The sequence below is a fragment of the Thalassophryne amazonica genome, chromosome 9, assembly GCF_902500255.1.
Source record: "Thalassophryne amazonica chromosome 9, fThaAma1.1, whole genome shotgun sequence".
Taxonomy (NCBI): domain Eukaryota; kingdom Metazoa; phylum Chordata; class Actinopteri; order Batrachoidiformes; family Batrachoididae; genus Thalassophryne; species Thalassophryne amazonica.
In genome coordinates this window covers 94,291,469-94,309,446 of record NC_047111.1, presented here as the reverse complement: position 1 = coordinate 94,309,446, position 17,978 = coordinate 94,291,469, and the positions used below count along the sequence as shown (strand labels likewise).

Here is a 17,978-nt window from a genome sequence, read left to right as displayed (position 1 = left end):
GATTTCCTCTCTCGGTTTTCACTAACTACTTTATATTATTCATTAATAGTTCCATACATGACATATTGCATTGAGGTTTGGGGAAACACATATATATAAAACAAAAACATTCAATGTTTTTATTGCCAAAGAAAGCCATACAAATTATCAATCAACCAATCAATCAATTTTATTTATATAACACCAAATCACAACAAACAGTTGCCCCAAGACGCTTTATATTGTAAGGCAAGGCCATACAATAATTACGTAAAAACCCCAGTGGTCAAAACGACCCCCTGTGAGCAAGCACTTGGCGACAGTGGGAAGGAAAAACTCCCTTTTACCAGGAAGAAACCTCCAGCAGAACCAGGCTCAGGGAGGGGCAGTCTTCTGCTGGGACTGGTTGGGGCTGAGGGAGAGAACCAGGAAAAAGACATGCTGTGGAGGGGAGCAGAGATCAATCACTAATGATTAAATGCAGAGTGGTGCATACAGAGCAAAAAGAGAAAGAAACACTCAGTGCATCATGGGAACCCCCCAGCAGTCTAAGTCTATAGCAGCATAACTAAGGGATGGTTCAGGGTCACCTGATCCAGCCCTAACTATAAGCTTTAGCAAAAAGGAAAGTTTTAAGCCTAATCTTAAAAGTAGAGACGGTGTCTGTCTCCCTGAGCTGAATTGGAAGCTGGTTCCACAGGAGAGGAGCCTGAAACCCTAGGAACTACAAGTAAGCCTGCAGTCTGAGAGCGAAGCGCTCTATTGGGGTGATATGGTACTATGAGGTCCCTAAGATAAGATGGGACCTGATTATTCAAAACCTTATAAGTAAGAAGAAGAATTTTTAATTCTATTCTAGAATTAACAGGAAGCCAATGAAGAGAGGCCAATATGGGTGAGATATGATCTCTCCTTCTAGTCCCCGTCAGTACTCTAGCTGTAGCATTTTGAATTAACTGAAGGCTTTTCAGGGAACTTTTAGGACAACCTGATAATAATGAATTACAATAGTCCAGCCTAGAGGAAATAAATGCATGAATTAGTTTTTCAGCATCACTCTGAGACAAGACCTTTCTAATTTTAGAGATATTGCATAAATGCAAAAAAGCAGTCTTACATATGTGTTTAATATGCGCTTTGAATGACATATCCTGATCAAAAATGACTCCAAGATTTCTCACAGTATTACTAGAGGTCAGGGTAATGCCATCCAGAGTAAGGATCTGGTTAGACACCATGTTTCTAAGATTTGTGGGGCCACGTACAATAACTTCAGTTTTATCTGAGTTTAAAAGCAAGAAATTAGAGGTCATCCATGTCTTTATGTCTGTAAGACAATCCTGCAGTTTAGCTAATTGGTGTGTGTCCTCTGGCTTCATGGATAGATAAAGCTGAGTATCATCTGCGTAACAATGAAAATTTAAGCAATGCTGTCTAATAATACTGCCTAAGTTTGATTGTGTACAATTACTTTTGGATATGATGAGAAATTTAAGTTCACTGATTAATTTAAAATGTTTGTGTTTTGTTCTCTTTATATTTGTACTGAATTGTATTGACTTGTTGAACTTCTACATATAAACGGATACACTGCACTCACGAATAAAAGGTGCCAAACATAAACGAAAACTGTGAAAGAAAAAGAAAAATGTCTGCACACTTAAATCCTTTTGTACATTTAATAACCAAGCTTTCGGTCGAGGAAGGTCTGTCGACCGAAAGCTTGGTTATTAAATGTACAAAAGGATTTAAGTGTGCAGATATTTTTCTTTTTCTTTCACATTGAATTGTTGAACTTCTATAAAAGGTAGACCGTGATAGCAAAATTGGCTAGCTTGCTAACCTTGATGTTCTATTTTTCAGAGAATTCAAACTTGTTACCTTCAGACACTGCAGAGCACCAAAGGCAAATAGAAATATCTATAAGAAAGCCTTTGTACCAAGTGCTGTTAGAGTTTTAAATGAAGTGCGGATTTTATATTTTTGGGATCCAAGAATGTTCTCCTGACTTTACAATGGCTCCATGTGAGCTGTGACAGGGGTTTCTTGTAATATTCATCACTTTATTGCCAAAATTGGTGCAACCTTAACTTTTGACCCCTGTATAACTGAAAGTGGCCTTTGTCATTGTTTTTGCTCTTTTTACCCTGTAAATCCACAACATTTACTCTAGAATAGTCTAAACTATATCTTTTTGGAGTCATTATGATTATGCTGGGCGAAGACGACGACGAAGAAGAGGAGGAAAACGTTGCCACGAACAGCGGGAGAAGAAGAAAACTAGAAGGGTGGAAATGAGAGTGGGGACTTTGAATGTTGGTAGTATGACTGGTAAAGGGAGAGAGCTGGCTGATATGATGGAGAGGAGAAAGGTAGACATATTGTGTGTGCAAGAGACCAAGTGGAAGGGAAGTAAGAGCAGGAGCATCGGCAGTGGGTACAAGTTGTTGTACCATGGTGAGGACAGAAAGAGAAATGGTGTTGGGGTCATTTTAAAAGAAGAGTATGTTAAAAGTGTGTTGGAGGTTAAGCGAGTGTCTGACAGGGTGATGAGTGTGAAGTTGGAAATTGAAGGGGTGATGATGAATATCATCAGTGCATATGCCCCACAGGTAGGTTGTGAGATGAAGGAGAAAGAAGATTTCTGGAGTGTGTTAGATGAGGTGGTGGAGAGTGTGCCCAAGCATGAAAGAGTGGTGATAGGAGCAGACTTCAATGGGCATGTTGGTGAAGGGAACAGAGGTGATGAGGAAGTACTGGGTAGATATGGTATCAAGGATAGGAATGGGGAAGGACAGATGGTAGTTGATTTTGCTAAAAGGATGGACATGGCTGTGGTGAATACCTACTTTAAGAAAAGGGAGGAGCACAGGGTAACATATAAAAGTGGAGGAAGGTGCACACAGGTGGACTACATTCTTTATAGGAGATGCAAGCTAAAGAAATCACAGACTGTAAGGTGGTAGCAGGAGAGAGTGTCACTAGACAGCATAGGATGGTTGTTTGTAGGATGACTTTAGAGGTAAAGAAGTAGAAGAGAGTGAGAGCTCAACAAAGGATCAGATGGTGGAAGCTGAAGGAGGAAGACTGTTGTGTGAAATTTAGCAAGCAGGTGAGAGAAGCGCTAGTTGGAGGGAAAGCAATTTTGGACAATTGGAAGAGTACTGCAGATGTGGTGAGGGAGACAGCTAGGGCAGTACTGGGTATGACATCTGGACAGTGGAAGGAAGACAAGGAGACTTGGTGGTGGAATGAAGAGGTCCAGGAAAGCATAAGGAGAAAGAGGTTGGTGAAAAAGTTTTGGGATAGTCGGAGAGATGAAGAAAGTAGACAGGAGTACAAGGAGATGCGGCGTAAGGCGAGAAGAGAAGTGACAAAAGCAAAGGAAAAGGCATATTGCGAGCTGTACAAGAAGTTGAATAGTAAGGAAGGAGAAAAGGACTTGTACCGATTGGCCAGACAAAGGGACAGAGCTGGAAAGGATGTGTAGCAGGTTCGGGTGGTAAAAGATGCACATGGTAATGTGCTGACAAGTGAGGAGTGTGTGCTGAGAAGGTGGAGGGAATATTTCGAAGAGTTGATGAATAAAGAAAATGAGCGAGAGAAAAGGCTGGATGATGTGGTGAGAGTAAATCAGGAAGTAAAAGAGATTAGCAAGGAAGAAGTGAGGGCTGCTATGAAGAGGATGAGAGTGGAAAGGCAGTTGGTCCAGATGACATTCCAATGGAGGCATGGAAATGTCTAGGAGAGATGGCAGTAGAGTTTCTAACCAGATTTTTTAATAAAATCTTGGAAAGTGAGAGGATGCCTGAGGAGTGGAGACGAAGTGTGCTGGTTCCTATTTTCAAGAACAAGGGTGATGTGCAAAGCTGCAGTAACTACAGAGGCATAAAGCTGATCAGCCACAGCATGAAGTTATGGGAAAAAGTAGTAGAAGCTAGGCTTAGAAAACAGGTGAAGATCTGTGAGCAGCAATATGGTTTCATGCCGAGAAAGAGCACTACAGATGCAATGTTTGCTCTGAGAATACTGTTGGAAAAGTACAGAGAAGGACAGAAAGAGTTACATTGTGTGTTTGTGGACTTAGAAAAAGCTTATGATAGGGTGCCAAGAGAAGAGTTGTGGCATTGTATGAGGAAGTCTGGAGTGGCAGAGAAGTATGTTAGGGTAGTACAGGACATGTACAAGAATAGTGTGACAGCGGTGAGATGCGCAGTCGGAATGACAGACTCATTCAAGGTGGAGGTGGGATTACACCAAGGATCAGCTCTGAGTCCTTTCTTGTTTGCAGTGGTGATGGACAGGTTGATAGATGAGATCAGACAGGAGTCCCCATGGACTATGATGTTTGCAGATGACATTGTGATCTGTAGTGAGAGTAGAGAGCAAGTTGAGTCTAGTCTGGAGAAGTGGAGATATGCTTTGGAGAGAAGGGGAATGAAAGTCAGTAGAAGCAAGACTGAGTACATGTGTGTTGAGAGGGAGCCCAGTGGAATAGTGCAGTTACAAGGAGTAGAAGTGGTGAAAGTAGATGAGTTTAAATATTTGGGGTCAACTGTTCAAAGTAATGGAGAGTGTGGTAGAGAGGTGAAGAAGAGAGTGCAGGCAGGGTGGAGTGGGTGGAGAAAGGTGGCAGGAGTGATTTGTGACCGAAGAATATCAGCAAGAGTGAAGGGGAAAGTTTACAAAACAGTAGTGAGACCAGCTATGTTGTATGGTTTAGAGACAGTGGCACTAACAAAAAGACAGGAGGCAGAGCTGGAGGTGGCAGAGCTGAAGATGTTGACATTCTCTTTGGGAGTGACAAGAATGGACAAGATTAGGAATGAACATATCAGAGGGACAGCTCAGGTGGGACGGTTTGGAGACAAAGTCAGAGAGGCGAGATTGAGATGGTTTGGACATGTGCAGAGGAGGGACCCAGGGTATACAGGGAGAAGGATGCTGAGGATGGAGCCACCAGGCAGGAGGAGAAGAGGGAGACCAAAGAGGAGGTTCATGGATGTCCTGAGAGAGGACATGCAGGTGGTTGGTGTGACAGAGGAAGATACAGAGGACAGGGTGAGATGGAAATGATTGATCTGCTGTGGCGACCCCTAACGGGAACAGCCGAAAGACAAAGAAGAAGAAGAAGAAGATGATCAGACAAATAATATGATATTCCTTTCAATATAATTGGAATATTTTAAAATTTTGACCCCTTTAGGTCATGAGAGGTCAGCTCCAGGATACCTCCACATCTGAAAATAAGTATTAGTTATTAGTGTTTAGAACTAGAACACACTCTGTTTAGAACACAGGCAGCCTGTCAGGCTCTTGCTCCCTCACTAGTGAACAAAAAAAACAAAATAAGAACCCAGTGATACCTAAAACACTTCTCTTGTGGCAGAGTGTGATTCCCAACTCGGTGGATGTAATCCTCTGGTTTCCAGCAGAGTGCCACAGCCTCTGATTTGGAGGTTGTGATTCTCATCCCAAATGCTTCACGCTCAGCTGCAAACCATCCCAGTGAGCGCTGGAGGTCACCTACTGAAGAAACCATGACAAATAAACCCTGCTGCCACCTTAAAATTCTGTTTGTAAAAAAAAAAAAAAAACATGTACAAAGCATAACCTGGCATAAACCAAACCAACTGAAAATCAGTTAGATTATAGAAGATAAATAGATTACAGGAGTTCTAAAAGGATGCTTTAGTCACATTATAGACCCATGACTTTGTGTATGTAAGTGAATTGAAGACCACATTCCCACATCATTTCTGCACATTTTTTATTTATTTATTTTCCTACAAAGTGTTAGATATATTTTTAGAAAGACTGTGTACTCGCATGCATCAGAAACCATGCTGTAGACTGCTTCAGAAGTCATGCATTTAATATTAAAGATTTGATCAATTCAAAAATAGCTTTCTATCTGAAACCATTTGCTTATAGAGAGACCTGAATGTGGTCTCCCACAGGGACAGGATGTTACTCTTTATTTAGATTCCACTGTTAGACAGGTTAAGAGATCACTCATGCACTGAGAATGTGTTTTTCATTGCTTTTATTACTCTACTGCAGGGCAGGAATGAAGGACAGTGTGGCTATAAATAATCCCAAAAATTAGCAATACAAAGAATTTTGAAGTTGTCATATATTGTATGGCTGTTTATTTAAAGTTCAGTCATGCATATGGAGCAATGTCTTCAGTCCAGAGAATCAAGACACGAACAAAGTCGGTAATGTTGGCAGTATTTCCACAGGGGACACCGAGTTGCAGTTGAAGCTTCCCGCTTCCAATGGTGAATTTGTAAATACATTTTAGGGTGACAGCTTCTTTGGATGACATTTTTGATCATATGGTGCGTATTCCGTTCCCATTTCCTGATATTTCATAGTGATTTTTTGCCATATTTTGACCCAACTTATGTCGAGGTGGCATCAGGCTGCTTTGAGGCGAGTGCAAGGTGGTAGAGTCCGTCTGTCTTTAACATGTTCCTTTAACATGAATGTACAACTGCTTTTTCGCCACTCATCGAGTACTTTGATATCGCTGCACCTCTGCATGATGTTTAAGCAAGCGTGTTGTCGTGATGATTCACCGTGTCTAGATTTACTTCTAATTTGCCATTTTATTTTTTTATGGACCACAATGGAAATAAATGTTTTCACTTTCTTGTTTCATCCATTTTTAATGTATTTACAATTACATTATGTATTTACATTGAACTTATTAATAAAATCATGCAAGCACTCATGCTTTTAATATATAGATGATTTACCGCCCCTGTTGGATCAGTGTGTAAGTCCAGAATGTAAAAATCAGTGCTCATTGTTCACTGTTATTAACTAACATATGTAGCTGCTATAAAAATATTAGTCCTATCAATGTTTGGTTTTGGCGCCATTCATCCTTGACCCAAAATATGTAAACATACCAAACGGCAAATGTCACCTCTCCCCAATTTTTGCAACATAACACTTTATTAAACTGACTAAACCAATTGAATTACAAAAACACAAAAAATCAATAATACTAACAACACTGTTATTGTGGTTCATGTTATAAACTAACATGAACCACAATAACAATATTTAAAACCCCAAAACCCCAAACTCCCATGGTGCATTGCAACACAATGTCCATTGTTTACTGGTTTGCTAAAATTTGTCCTATCAACTTTCCATTTTCGCAGTATTCATCCTTGAACCAAAATACATAAGCACCAAACGGCAAATGTCAGCTGTCCCTGGTTTCGCCATGATCAAAGCCAGACACATGCATGCACACACGCACACAGAAGCCACTTTGTTATTACAGTATTATATAGATTCACCATTATAATAAATCTGAATTTCACACCTGTATGTAAACTTTGAATCCATCTTCATATGCATGCAGAACTGTGTGTGTATGTGGGAATGGGAGGGGGGTTATACTGTACAAATTATAGATCAGCTATTGTCTGTTTAACTGCTTGTCATAAAAGTCTAAAATGGTCTAATTTCAAGTCCAAATTTTGCTTAGACGCAACCATATTTAACTGTAAAATTTTGAAAAAAAAATTGATATTGCACAATATGATCCCTTTAAATCGTCTGGTCCTTCCTGTTGTGTAGGTATAACTTCTCAGCAGTGCCACTCGGACAGCTCTGGCACAGCTGACACAGGTGCACAGGGCACGCATAGCCTTGGACACAAGAGGGCACCACTTACTGGCCTCAAACCGCAATCAGACAAAGTTGGAACTCTGCCCAGACCAAGAAACACCAACACAGACTGTAAGTTGTGTCTTTTATTCTCTTAGAGAATCCTGTGTTACAAGAAGGAGAATAATGAGTAGCTGCAGTATGATGTCTTATTCATATGCGTTGCCAAATATGCTCGTCTGCCATCCTCTCAGCAGCCCACACACGAGCCATGAAGTCCCCGCACAGCGCGGGCGCTGCCTGCATGCACAGCTCATGGGCAGCTGCAGCCTCAGACCCATCTCAGGAGTGCATGGTAACGGTGTCGACACTAGAACAGCAACATATGGTGTCCTGGAGTGGCACAACAGCATCCAGCAGGGCCACCCTGAGTCGGGGTTCCCACCAGAGACCTGGCACAGATTCCATCTCGCAACGGGCATCCACCAACAAGCAGCACAGAAAAAAGGGAACACTGTAAGTGTTTTTCTTTGGCGACATTGTGCTCTGTGAGGTGATTCCTAAATGCCCCCCACCCCCACCCCCGCCCCAAGCCAAACATACACTGCAAAGGTTGAAATACTGCTCACTTTTGACTAAAACATCTTTAATCTTTCATAGTTCTGAGAAATGTTGTTTGCATCCCATCATATGGCTCTAAATAACAGTAGTGGTAGGGCTGCACAGTGTTGAAGTGCCTTGTTGCTCGGCTTTAGAATGAAGGTGTGTTAAGGCCCTGTTTATTTGTTTGTTGTGTTTTTAAATCGATTGGGAGTACACTTTTTAATATTTATCAGAACAGCGAGCATGAATGCACAGTGTACTCAACAAATATTGTCATAAATGTGTGTAATGTAAGATGCATCTTTACATAAATGTAACTCTGTCTGTAGATTCTTAGTCAGACAGCAATCGCAATCATTCACAATAATTATTACAATTGCAGGTAACATTTGCTTGCAAAAAAATGCAACAAAAGTGTCCTTTATTGGGTTCCTATCAGACATTGCGACGATATGCTATTAGACCACTACATTTTCTTTTAGACTGTTGGCATAAATGGGAAATTTGTATCAATCAATTCTGTGTTTGGAACCAAAATTATACTGTGAACCTCACAAGTGTAATATTTTGTCTAATACATGATGGACATGAAATAAATATTCAACAGAATTTTTTTCTGCCTGCCTCTTTCAGAGTCTTTGTGAAGCAACTTTGCCGCAGTTGCCGCCTTGTTCATAAACGCTATGAGATTTTCTCTCTGCGAGCGACAGAGAATGATGGCAGAGAAAGAAAGTGCAAGATAAAATGTGGAGCTGTAAATGTCATGTACAGACACAGACACCAGTCTCACAGTGTTATTTTCATCCCCCTCTTCAAAAGAGTCGACACTATGTTCTATGTCTGCTTCTGTTTTCTGTCACACCATGTACAACAATTCACACAGCGGAGATGAAGCGTAATCACAAGAAAATGGCTAAAATCAAAGGACTTGCATCATTTGTAAATATATTTTTTAATGTCATTTGTTTTTCTTTTAAATTATTATTATTATTATTATTATTTTATTTTGCTATGCAAGCCGAACCTGATGTTGTCTCTTTTGTAATTTATTAATGTGAGCCATTCTCAATAATGCTCAAAACCTTAGTTTATTTTGATGAAGCTTCTGTATTGTTGTATTTTTGCACAGAGAGGTCTGGTGGAAATAAGCACAAACTCATTGGTCGGCCGAGCTGAGGAAGGTGAGACAGACGTCTCAGTTCAACAGAACCTAAACAGATGATAATATATACTGTTGCAATTGTTTTGAGAAATACCAATATATATCGTATGGAGCGTTCAAGGCAAAAAAAAAAGAAAAAAAAGAAAAAAGGGAGTAATATGCCAAAATAATGTTTGCTGAGAACCTATTATGCATTGTACTTATAATAACACTTGGCATATCTTTATGGTAACAAAAGCAAATATCAGATATCCAAAGTTACTTCTCTGCCATGTCCAAAAGGGTCTGTTAGCAAAATTCTATGTATATTCTTTCAGATAGAGCTACTCAAATTACACAAATGAGTGATGTGATGACAGTGCAATACTCAAAGGACAGCATGGGAACATGGATTTAAGGCCATACGTTACTTTGAGGAGGCAAAGACAGTTACTTTAAAACATGCCGAGGTAGAGCATTCAATGGCAAATACGTGATGTTAAACATCACTGTGTGATTTCTTTGTATCAAGTACTGCGTTGTTGAATTATGGATTTTCACTGCGTTTTACAAAGATGTACAGAATTAAGTGACTGATGTTTTGAAAAACCTTTTTCCAATTATGTGCCATTGAGATTCACAATGTAATGCTTTTACACTTGTTTGATGGTTTGGTTCTGATCATTGTTCTGGTAATGGCTCCTTCACTTGAAGAATCTTCCCCTGCCACATTAGTTTGACCCCAGGAACACACCATCACATACCACAAGGCAGTTTTTTTTTTCTTTTCAATAATTTGATGCAAAATAAAATGTGTATGTGAAACTGAGTTTTTTTATTATTATTTGTTATTGGTGGAGTTTTTTTTTTATCATTGGCAAGATCATGTCTACGAAGTGTGTAACAATTTATTTTTCACAAATTATTCAGCCTCTCAAATGCAAATTTTGAAATATTTCAAATTCCAATGGAGTTGATTCCAAAAAACTCTATTTTGGTCTCATCTGACCACATGACCTTCTCCCATGCCTCCTCTGGATCATCCAGATGGTCACTGGTGAACTTCAAATGGGCCTGGACATGTGCTGGCTTGAGCAGGGGGACCTTGCTGCCCTGAAGGATTTTAAACCATCACAGCATCATGTGTTACTAATGTAATCTTTGTGACTGTGGTCCCAGCTCTCTTCAGGTCATTGACCAGGTCCTCCTGTGTAGTTCTGAGCTTTCTCAGAATCATCCTTAACCCACAAAGTGAGATCTTGCATGGAATCCCAGACCGAGGGAGATTGACGGTCATCTTGTGTTTCTTCCACTTTCTAATAAATAATCATAACAGTTGTTGTCTTCTACCAAGCTGCTTGCCTGTTGTCCTGTAGTCCATCCCAGCCTTGTGCAGGTCTACAGTGTTGCCCCTGGTGTCCTTAGACAGCTCTTTAGTCTTGGCTATGGTGTACAGGTTGGAGTGTGATTGATTGAGTATGTGAACAGGTGTGTTTTATACAGGTAACAAGTTCAAACAGGTGCAATTAATACAGGTAAAGAGTGCAGAATAAGAGGGCTTCTTAAGAAAATGAACAGATTTGTGAGAGCCAGAATTCTTGTTGGTTGGTAGGGGGGTTAAATACTTATTTTAGTAATTAAAATGCAAATTAATTACTTAAAAATCATACAATGTGATTTTCTGGAATTTTTTAGATTCTGTCTCTCACAGTTGAAGTGTACCTATGATAAAAATTACCGACCTCTCCATTCTTTGTAGGTGGGAAAACCTGCAAAACTGACAGGGGGTCAAATACTTATTTTCCCCACTGTACATATAGATGATGAAACCCAATTGTATTCAACACTGCTAGAAATGTTCTATACAAAGGATCAGCGGGTGTGTTATTAAGATTGTTAAAATACTCCTCAATCAAGAATTTAAAACAGGTTGCACATAACATTCACTAAATTCATCAACAAAAATTTTACATACAACTGTGGATGCCTGCTCAACACTATAATTCAACTTATGAGTCACCTGTTTGAACTTACCACATTTTGTCAGATTATAGGAACGTAAAACCAAAAAACTCGAATCACTAAAGTAAAGTAAGTCAGTACAGTATAGTTGACATAAAATCTTAAATCCTGGAGGCCTACATCACCGCAATGTTCATATCCAAACATTTACCCCACACAGTAAATTTTGTAGAGTAAATTGACTCTGCTGGGTTAACATTTGAACAAAGTCCAATAGAGTTAAATATACTCTATCACAGTGCTAAATCAACTTTTACTGGAGTAGAAGCACTTGATTTTACAAGACGGTAGAGCTGATTTCACTCTATAATATACTCAACAAAAATATAAACGCAACACTTTTGGTTTTGCTCCCATTTTGTATGAGATGAACTCAAAGATCTAAAACTTTTTCCACATACACAATATCACCATTTCCCTCAAATATTGTTCACAAACCAGTCTAAATCTGTGATAGTGAGCACGATCTCCTTGCTGAGTAATCCATCCCACCTCACAGGTGTGCCATATCAAGATGCTGATTAGACACCATGATTAGTGCACAGGTGTTGCCTTAGACTGCCCACAATAAAAGGCCAACTCTGAAAGGTGCAGTTTTATCACACAGCACAATGCCACAGAGTGTCGCAAGATTTGAGGGAGCGTGCAATTGGCATGCTGACAGCAGGAATGTCAACCAGAGCTGTTGCTTGGTGTATTGAATGGTTCATGTCTCTAACATAAGCCGTCTCCAAAGGCGTTTCAGAGAATTTGGCAGTACATCCAACCAGCCTCACCACCGCAGACCAGGTGTAACCAACCCAGCCCAGGACCTCCACGTCCAGCATGTTCACCTCCAAGATCGGTCTGAGACCGGTCACTCGGAAGCAGCTGCTGAACACAAATCGGTTTGCTAACCAAAGAATTTCTGCACAAACTGTCAGAAACCGTCTCAGGGAAGCTCATCTGCATGCTCGTCGTCCTCATCGGGGTCTCGACCTGACTCCCGTTCGTCGTCGTAACCGACTTGAGTGGGCAAATGCTCACATTCGCTGGCGTCTGGCACGTTGGAGAGGTGTTCTCTTCAACTCTATGCGAAGGAGATGTGTTGCACTGCAGGCAAATGGTGGTCACACCAGATACTGACTGGTCCCCCCCCCCCCCCAATAAAACAAAACTGCACCTTTCAGAGTGGCCTTTTATTGTGGACAGTCTAAGGCACACCTGTGCACTAATCATGGTGTCTAATCAGCATCTTGGTATGGCACACCTGTGAGGTGGGATGGATTATCTCAGCAAAGGAGAAGTGCTCACTATCACAGATTTAGACTGGTTTGTGAACAATATTTGAGGGAAATGGTGATATTGTGTATGTGGAATAAGTTTTAGTTTTGAGTTCATCTCATACAAAATGGGAGCAAAACCAAAAGTGTTGCGTTTATTTTTGTTGAGTGTAGAATTGCTCTGTTTAGACTGGGACCAAATGTTATCCCGGCAGAGTAAATTTTACTCAGCAAAATTTACAGTGCAGGAAAGGAAGAATTAGCCAAAGTTATCCAGATGGAGCCAGACTCACAAGCCACCTGGGATGCACATCTTACCAGGAAGAGGTTGTGGAAGTCTACTTTACAAGTGTGGAGCCACAATGACCAAAGAAGCTGGAACTGGCAGAATCAAACAGTACCTGAGTTCACGTGAGTGCCAATCCAGGCTACATGTGCATGAAAACATTCTGGGATTCTCCCACACACATGACTTTTGGGTATTTTCTGTGAGGCTGAACAGATGATAGGTGGCATAAGCAAGCTGGTAAATATGGATGGAAGACATGTAGTACTTCCTCCCAAATAGTGGTGAGAAAATTTTTCAACAATTCTGTGCTGCATAAAGCTTGGTGAGCAGAGCAGAGGGGCACTGTTACACACATTTAAAAATAGGCAAAGGCTATACGCCCAACCTTTGGGCAGATAAATATAATGTCTTATTCGCCCAACCATGATCGTGTATTTGACACATTTTGTGCATCTAAACTACATTTTTTACACCACTTTTTAAGGCTCTATTGTGGCATATGTTTGACACATTTAATGGCGCCGTCTTTAATTACTGCAAAAACGCAATGGATCAAAACAGACAAACTTCATAAGCATTTTGAATGGAAGTCTGTTAACGACGAAACAGTTTTTGAACAAAATGCTGCTTGTTGGCTGTAAGATGGTGTTAGTTTGACACTGTTCCCTGGGTGTGATGAGCCAAACAGAACCGCTTTAGATCACTGCTCCTTGGCGGGCTGTGAACCCTCCCGCAGCCGGCGAGAAATATCTGCCTTGTTTCCCTCCCACGTTGAAACCGGAAGTGAGCTTACAAGTGCGCTCATTGGTCGGTTGTGGTTGGGCGTATATGCTCGCGTATTTACTTTATTGACCCAACGGTTGTGTATAGCCACTCTGTTAAAAATAACTATTGAAAAACAGAAAAGGTATTGCAGCAGTGCATCACTGTTATGTGGGGGTGGGGAGAAATTAGGTGTTTTTTTGGTCTAAAAAAATAAGGTAAGCTTGGATCCCCTTGGCATCCAGGGACAAACACCAACACCCAAAGCAGACAACACCTAAATGAAATGCAGTGCAGATCCAGGTAAGGCTCCTGATTGGTTACAGTGAAAGTGCACATTTGATGTGAATGAAGTTGCATTAGAAAACACTCATTGGTCTTTTTTTTATCTATTCCCTTCTTGGGGATACCTTTTGCATAAAGTGGGTGCTGGGCTGTGGAAACCAAGGGCTTGGGTGACTTTCTTGGTGAGGAAAGGCTTAGGCACAATCCTGTGACCTTTGCAGATCATTGGAAAACCTGATTGCAGCAACTGAGAAGCTGAGCAAGGAATCTGGGTGTCTGGGTTTTGATGGTCCTGGATCAAGACTAAGATCCATTCTTTCAATGACTTCATGAACGTGGCTGTCAGAAGTGTATATGTACAGTCCAGTCTCACTTTTTTTTCTTCTTCTTCTTCGTGCTCCCGTGACGACATGAGCCAAATTTTCGTGATGGGTTTTTTTTAAACTCACTATTCCTAACCCTACTGCCTCCCCCAACCCAAACCTTAACCATAACCAAATCTCTCTGGGTCATCAACCTTTGAGATCAAGAGAAACCTGGGAAGAGCTTATGGAGTCATGATTTTACTGGACAGAGATGTTTTGCAATGCCTATATCTTTGCAGGAGAAGGAAGGTCCAAGTCTCGGGTCTGGGTGCTTCCTATGTTACTGTGTGGTTGGAACACTTGGATGTTAACCAGTGACTGTTACGGTTCAAGCGGGTGTCGAGTCAAATCGAACCCCAAAAGCAGGCAGCCAGGTGACAGGAGGTAGAGGTGCAAAAAAAACAAAAAAAAAAACATGGTACTTTAATAATCTAATATGAAAAAACTTCAACTTACAGTGACAGGGCAGATGACAAAGGGAGGATCCATGAGATAATTATGTGGACAGGAGGCAGGGACACAGTGGGGGATAATCACACAGACAGTACTTACAAAACAGGAAATCATACAACAAAACTGACAAAAAACTATAACAAAATCAACAGACAGGCAACTAACACAGTAAAAGGTGTGGCTTATAAACTGACTGACTGATTGACAGCAGGTGCAAAGAACAAACCAGAACAGAAACTTTGAATCACGTGAGAATACCAGAAAACTGAAAAGACTGAATGTGAAAAATAGAACTGAATCCAGAAACGTAAAGCCAACACATGAAGTACATAACAAATGAAAAAGCAAACATGGAACTAAAAAACATGAAACGTGATAAAAGATGAATCCAAAAAAACCCCCCCAAAAACAGAGCCAAACACAAAAAGTAAAACACAACATGAAAAGTGATGAAACATGCACCCAAAAGTGAAACAGAGCCAAACCCAAAAACGCAGACAAAAGATGTATTCAGTAAATACACATGGAACTCAACCTGAGACATATAAGACAAACTTACGCAATTCATGAATACCTGAAGAGCATGAATCATACAGTCCAGAGAACAATGAAAGGGTGAAGCATAAAGACACAACAGGAACACAACAGCATGGAGGGCTTACATAGGCAGCTGACACACACAGAATAAACACACACGTAGGGGAGTGCACACCATGGACAACAAACACACACACAGCCAAGACACAACAGAGACACCCATAGGACTCAGACACAAACCAGACACATGCTCACACATACACCAGACAGACATGGTCCCGGGGTGCACAGTCTGTTGGGTGTTTGCATTTTGCAATAATAACACGAAAGAAGTTATTTTTCTCGACAACATGGAAGACTGGATACTAAATGGATGAAGGAGCAAAATGGAAAGGAGTGAAATATTTACACATTCACTTTAAAATTAACCCCCAGGATAATGTTCTTAATTACTCCTCCATCTTCTTCCAATTCTACCCTGGAGCATCCGTATCCCAGAAATGTCAAATAATCATGACACGTGTCTTTGGGGTGACTTGGTGATGGCAGAAAAAACCCTTCGTTGTATAACTTCTGAACACATCAACATTTTAAATGGTGATGGAGGCATGTCTGCCAGTACTTAGTAGTTATGTTGTGCTCAGTGTGTTGCATGCTCAATGAAATGTCAGGCTTATCACAGATAAAGCCGTATGGAAGAAAGCTAAAATGGTTTGCCGTAGGTTTTGATGCCTCTTTAAGAAATGTCAACTTTAAGAAAAAGTGCTGTCAGCAAACAAAAGAAAAGAGACATAATGAGTGCTGGGAAGGAGACAGGCTAAGTTAAGATAGCATGAAAGATAGACGATTGCTTTCAAGACAGTACTGTTTTTCTCTGTGTGTGAATTCAGTGTAGAATACTGAGATTCTGCCTCCGTTTGCTTGCCAGTATCGCAAATGCTGCAAGCAGAGGTTTACCTCTGCCAACAATGCTGTGGGATCAGGTGCTTGTTTGTTCCCTGTGATAAGCAGGCAAAGCATAGCATTGATGCAGTCAGTCAATGAGTTTAAATATTTTCCATTAATAACACTATAAAATGGCTTTTAACACTTAGCAGTGCTGTGACATTTAATCCTGGTTTTATGTACAGACTTATTTATTATCCTTGTTTATTTTGTTATTGTATATTGTCCTTGTGTTGTCTGTTTCTAGTTTCACTGGAAAACACTTTGGTTGCTCTTTGGCTGGTGCAAAGGGCTATATAAAAAATTTGATTGATTGAGTGAGTGATTGATTGGTTGATAAAAGGACTGCATTATCATTTCTGAAAAGTTGGGTTCAGATAGATACAGGTGAGGACAAATGAACCACCTGTTTTGTGTAATGTTGGCCTTTTTTATCAAGCACAATAGAACATACGAGGTCTGTCAATAAAGTATAGGTCCTTTTTATTTTTTTCAAAAACTATATGGATTTCATTCATATGTTTTTACGTCAGACATGCTTGTACCCTCGTGCGCATGCGTGAGTTTTTCCACGCCTGTCGGTGACGTCATTTGCCTGTGAGCACTCCTTGTGGGAGGAGTCATCCAGCCCTTCGTCGGAATTCCTTTGTCTGAGAAGTTGCTGAGAGACTGGCGCTTTGTTTGATCAAAATTTTTTCTAAACCTGTGAGGCACATTGAAGTGGACACGGTTCGAAAAATTAAGCTAGTTTTTGGTGAAAATTTTAACGGCTGATGAGAGATTTTGAGGTGATACTGTCGCTTTAAGGACTTCCCACGGTGCAAGACGTCGCGCAGCGCTCTCAGGTGCCGTCATCAGCCTGTTTCAAGCTGAAAACCTCCACATTTCAGGCTCTATTGATCCAGGACGTCGTGAGAGAACAGAGACGTTTCAGAAGAAGTCGGTTTCAGCATTTTATCCAGATATTCCACTGTTAAAGGAGATTTTTTTAATGAAAGATGTGCGGACGGATTGCAGCATCGGCTCGCAGCCGCTGCGACGCTCCGCCACAGGAAAAACCTCTGTTGGAAGCCTTAAGGACAAGTTGGAACATGTCCAGCTGTTAAACAATTTCTCATACTCACTCCACTGAAAGCCATCAAAAGCCGCCTGGATTTTACAAATGGTTATCAACATGGAGGTGTTTTTCCTGTGCCGCCGCACCGCGCCGGCTGCGTCCCGACGCGCGGACCCGTCTGCACGTCTTTCATTAAAAAAATCTCCTTTAACAGTAGAATATCCGGATAAAATGCTGAAACCGACTTCTTCAACTTCTCTGTTCTCTCACGACGTCCTGGATCAATAGAGCCTGAAATGTGGAGGTTTTCAGCTTGAAACAGGCTGACGATGGCGCCTGGGACCGCTGCGCGACGTCTCGCACCGTGGGAAGTCCTTAAAGCGACAGTATCACCTCAAAATCTCTCATCAGCCGTTAAAATTTTCACCGAAAACCAGCTTAATTTTTCGAACCGTGTCCACTTCGATGTGCCTCACAGGTTTAGAAAAAATTTTGATCAAACAAAGCGCCAGTCTCTCAGCAACTTCTCAGACAAAAGAATTCCGACGAGGGGCTGGACGACTCCTCCCACAAGGAGTGCTCACAGGCGAATGACGTCACCGACAGGCGTGGAAAAACTCACGCATGCGCACGAGGGTACAAGCAT

General features: G+C 41.0%; 1 protein-coding gene across 1 annotated transcript in view; it reads left to right on the top strand.

Annotated features, from left to right (window-relative positions):
* Positions 1–17,978, top strand: part of LOC117517989 (roundabout homolog 2-like) — a 334,769-nt gene that overhangs the window by 315,457 nt on the left and 1,334 nt on the right. Inside the window, exons 25-26 of the mRNA XM_034179106.1 lie at positions 7,582–7,743; positions 7,866–8,127. Coding sequence (XP_034034997.1) covers positions 7,582–7,743; positions 7,866–8,127 — 424 coding nt within the window. The remainder of the gene's footprint in view (positions 1–7,581; positions 7,744–7,865; positions 8,128–17,978) is intronic.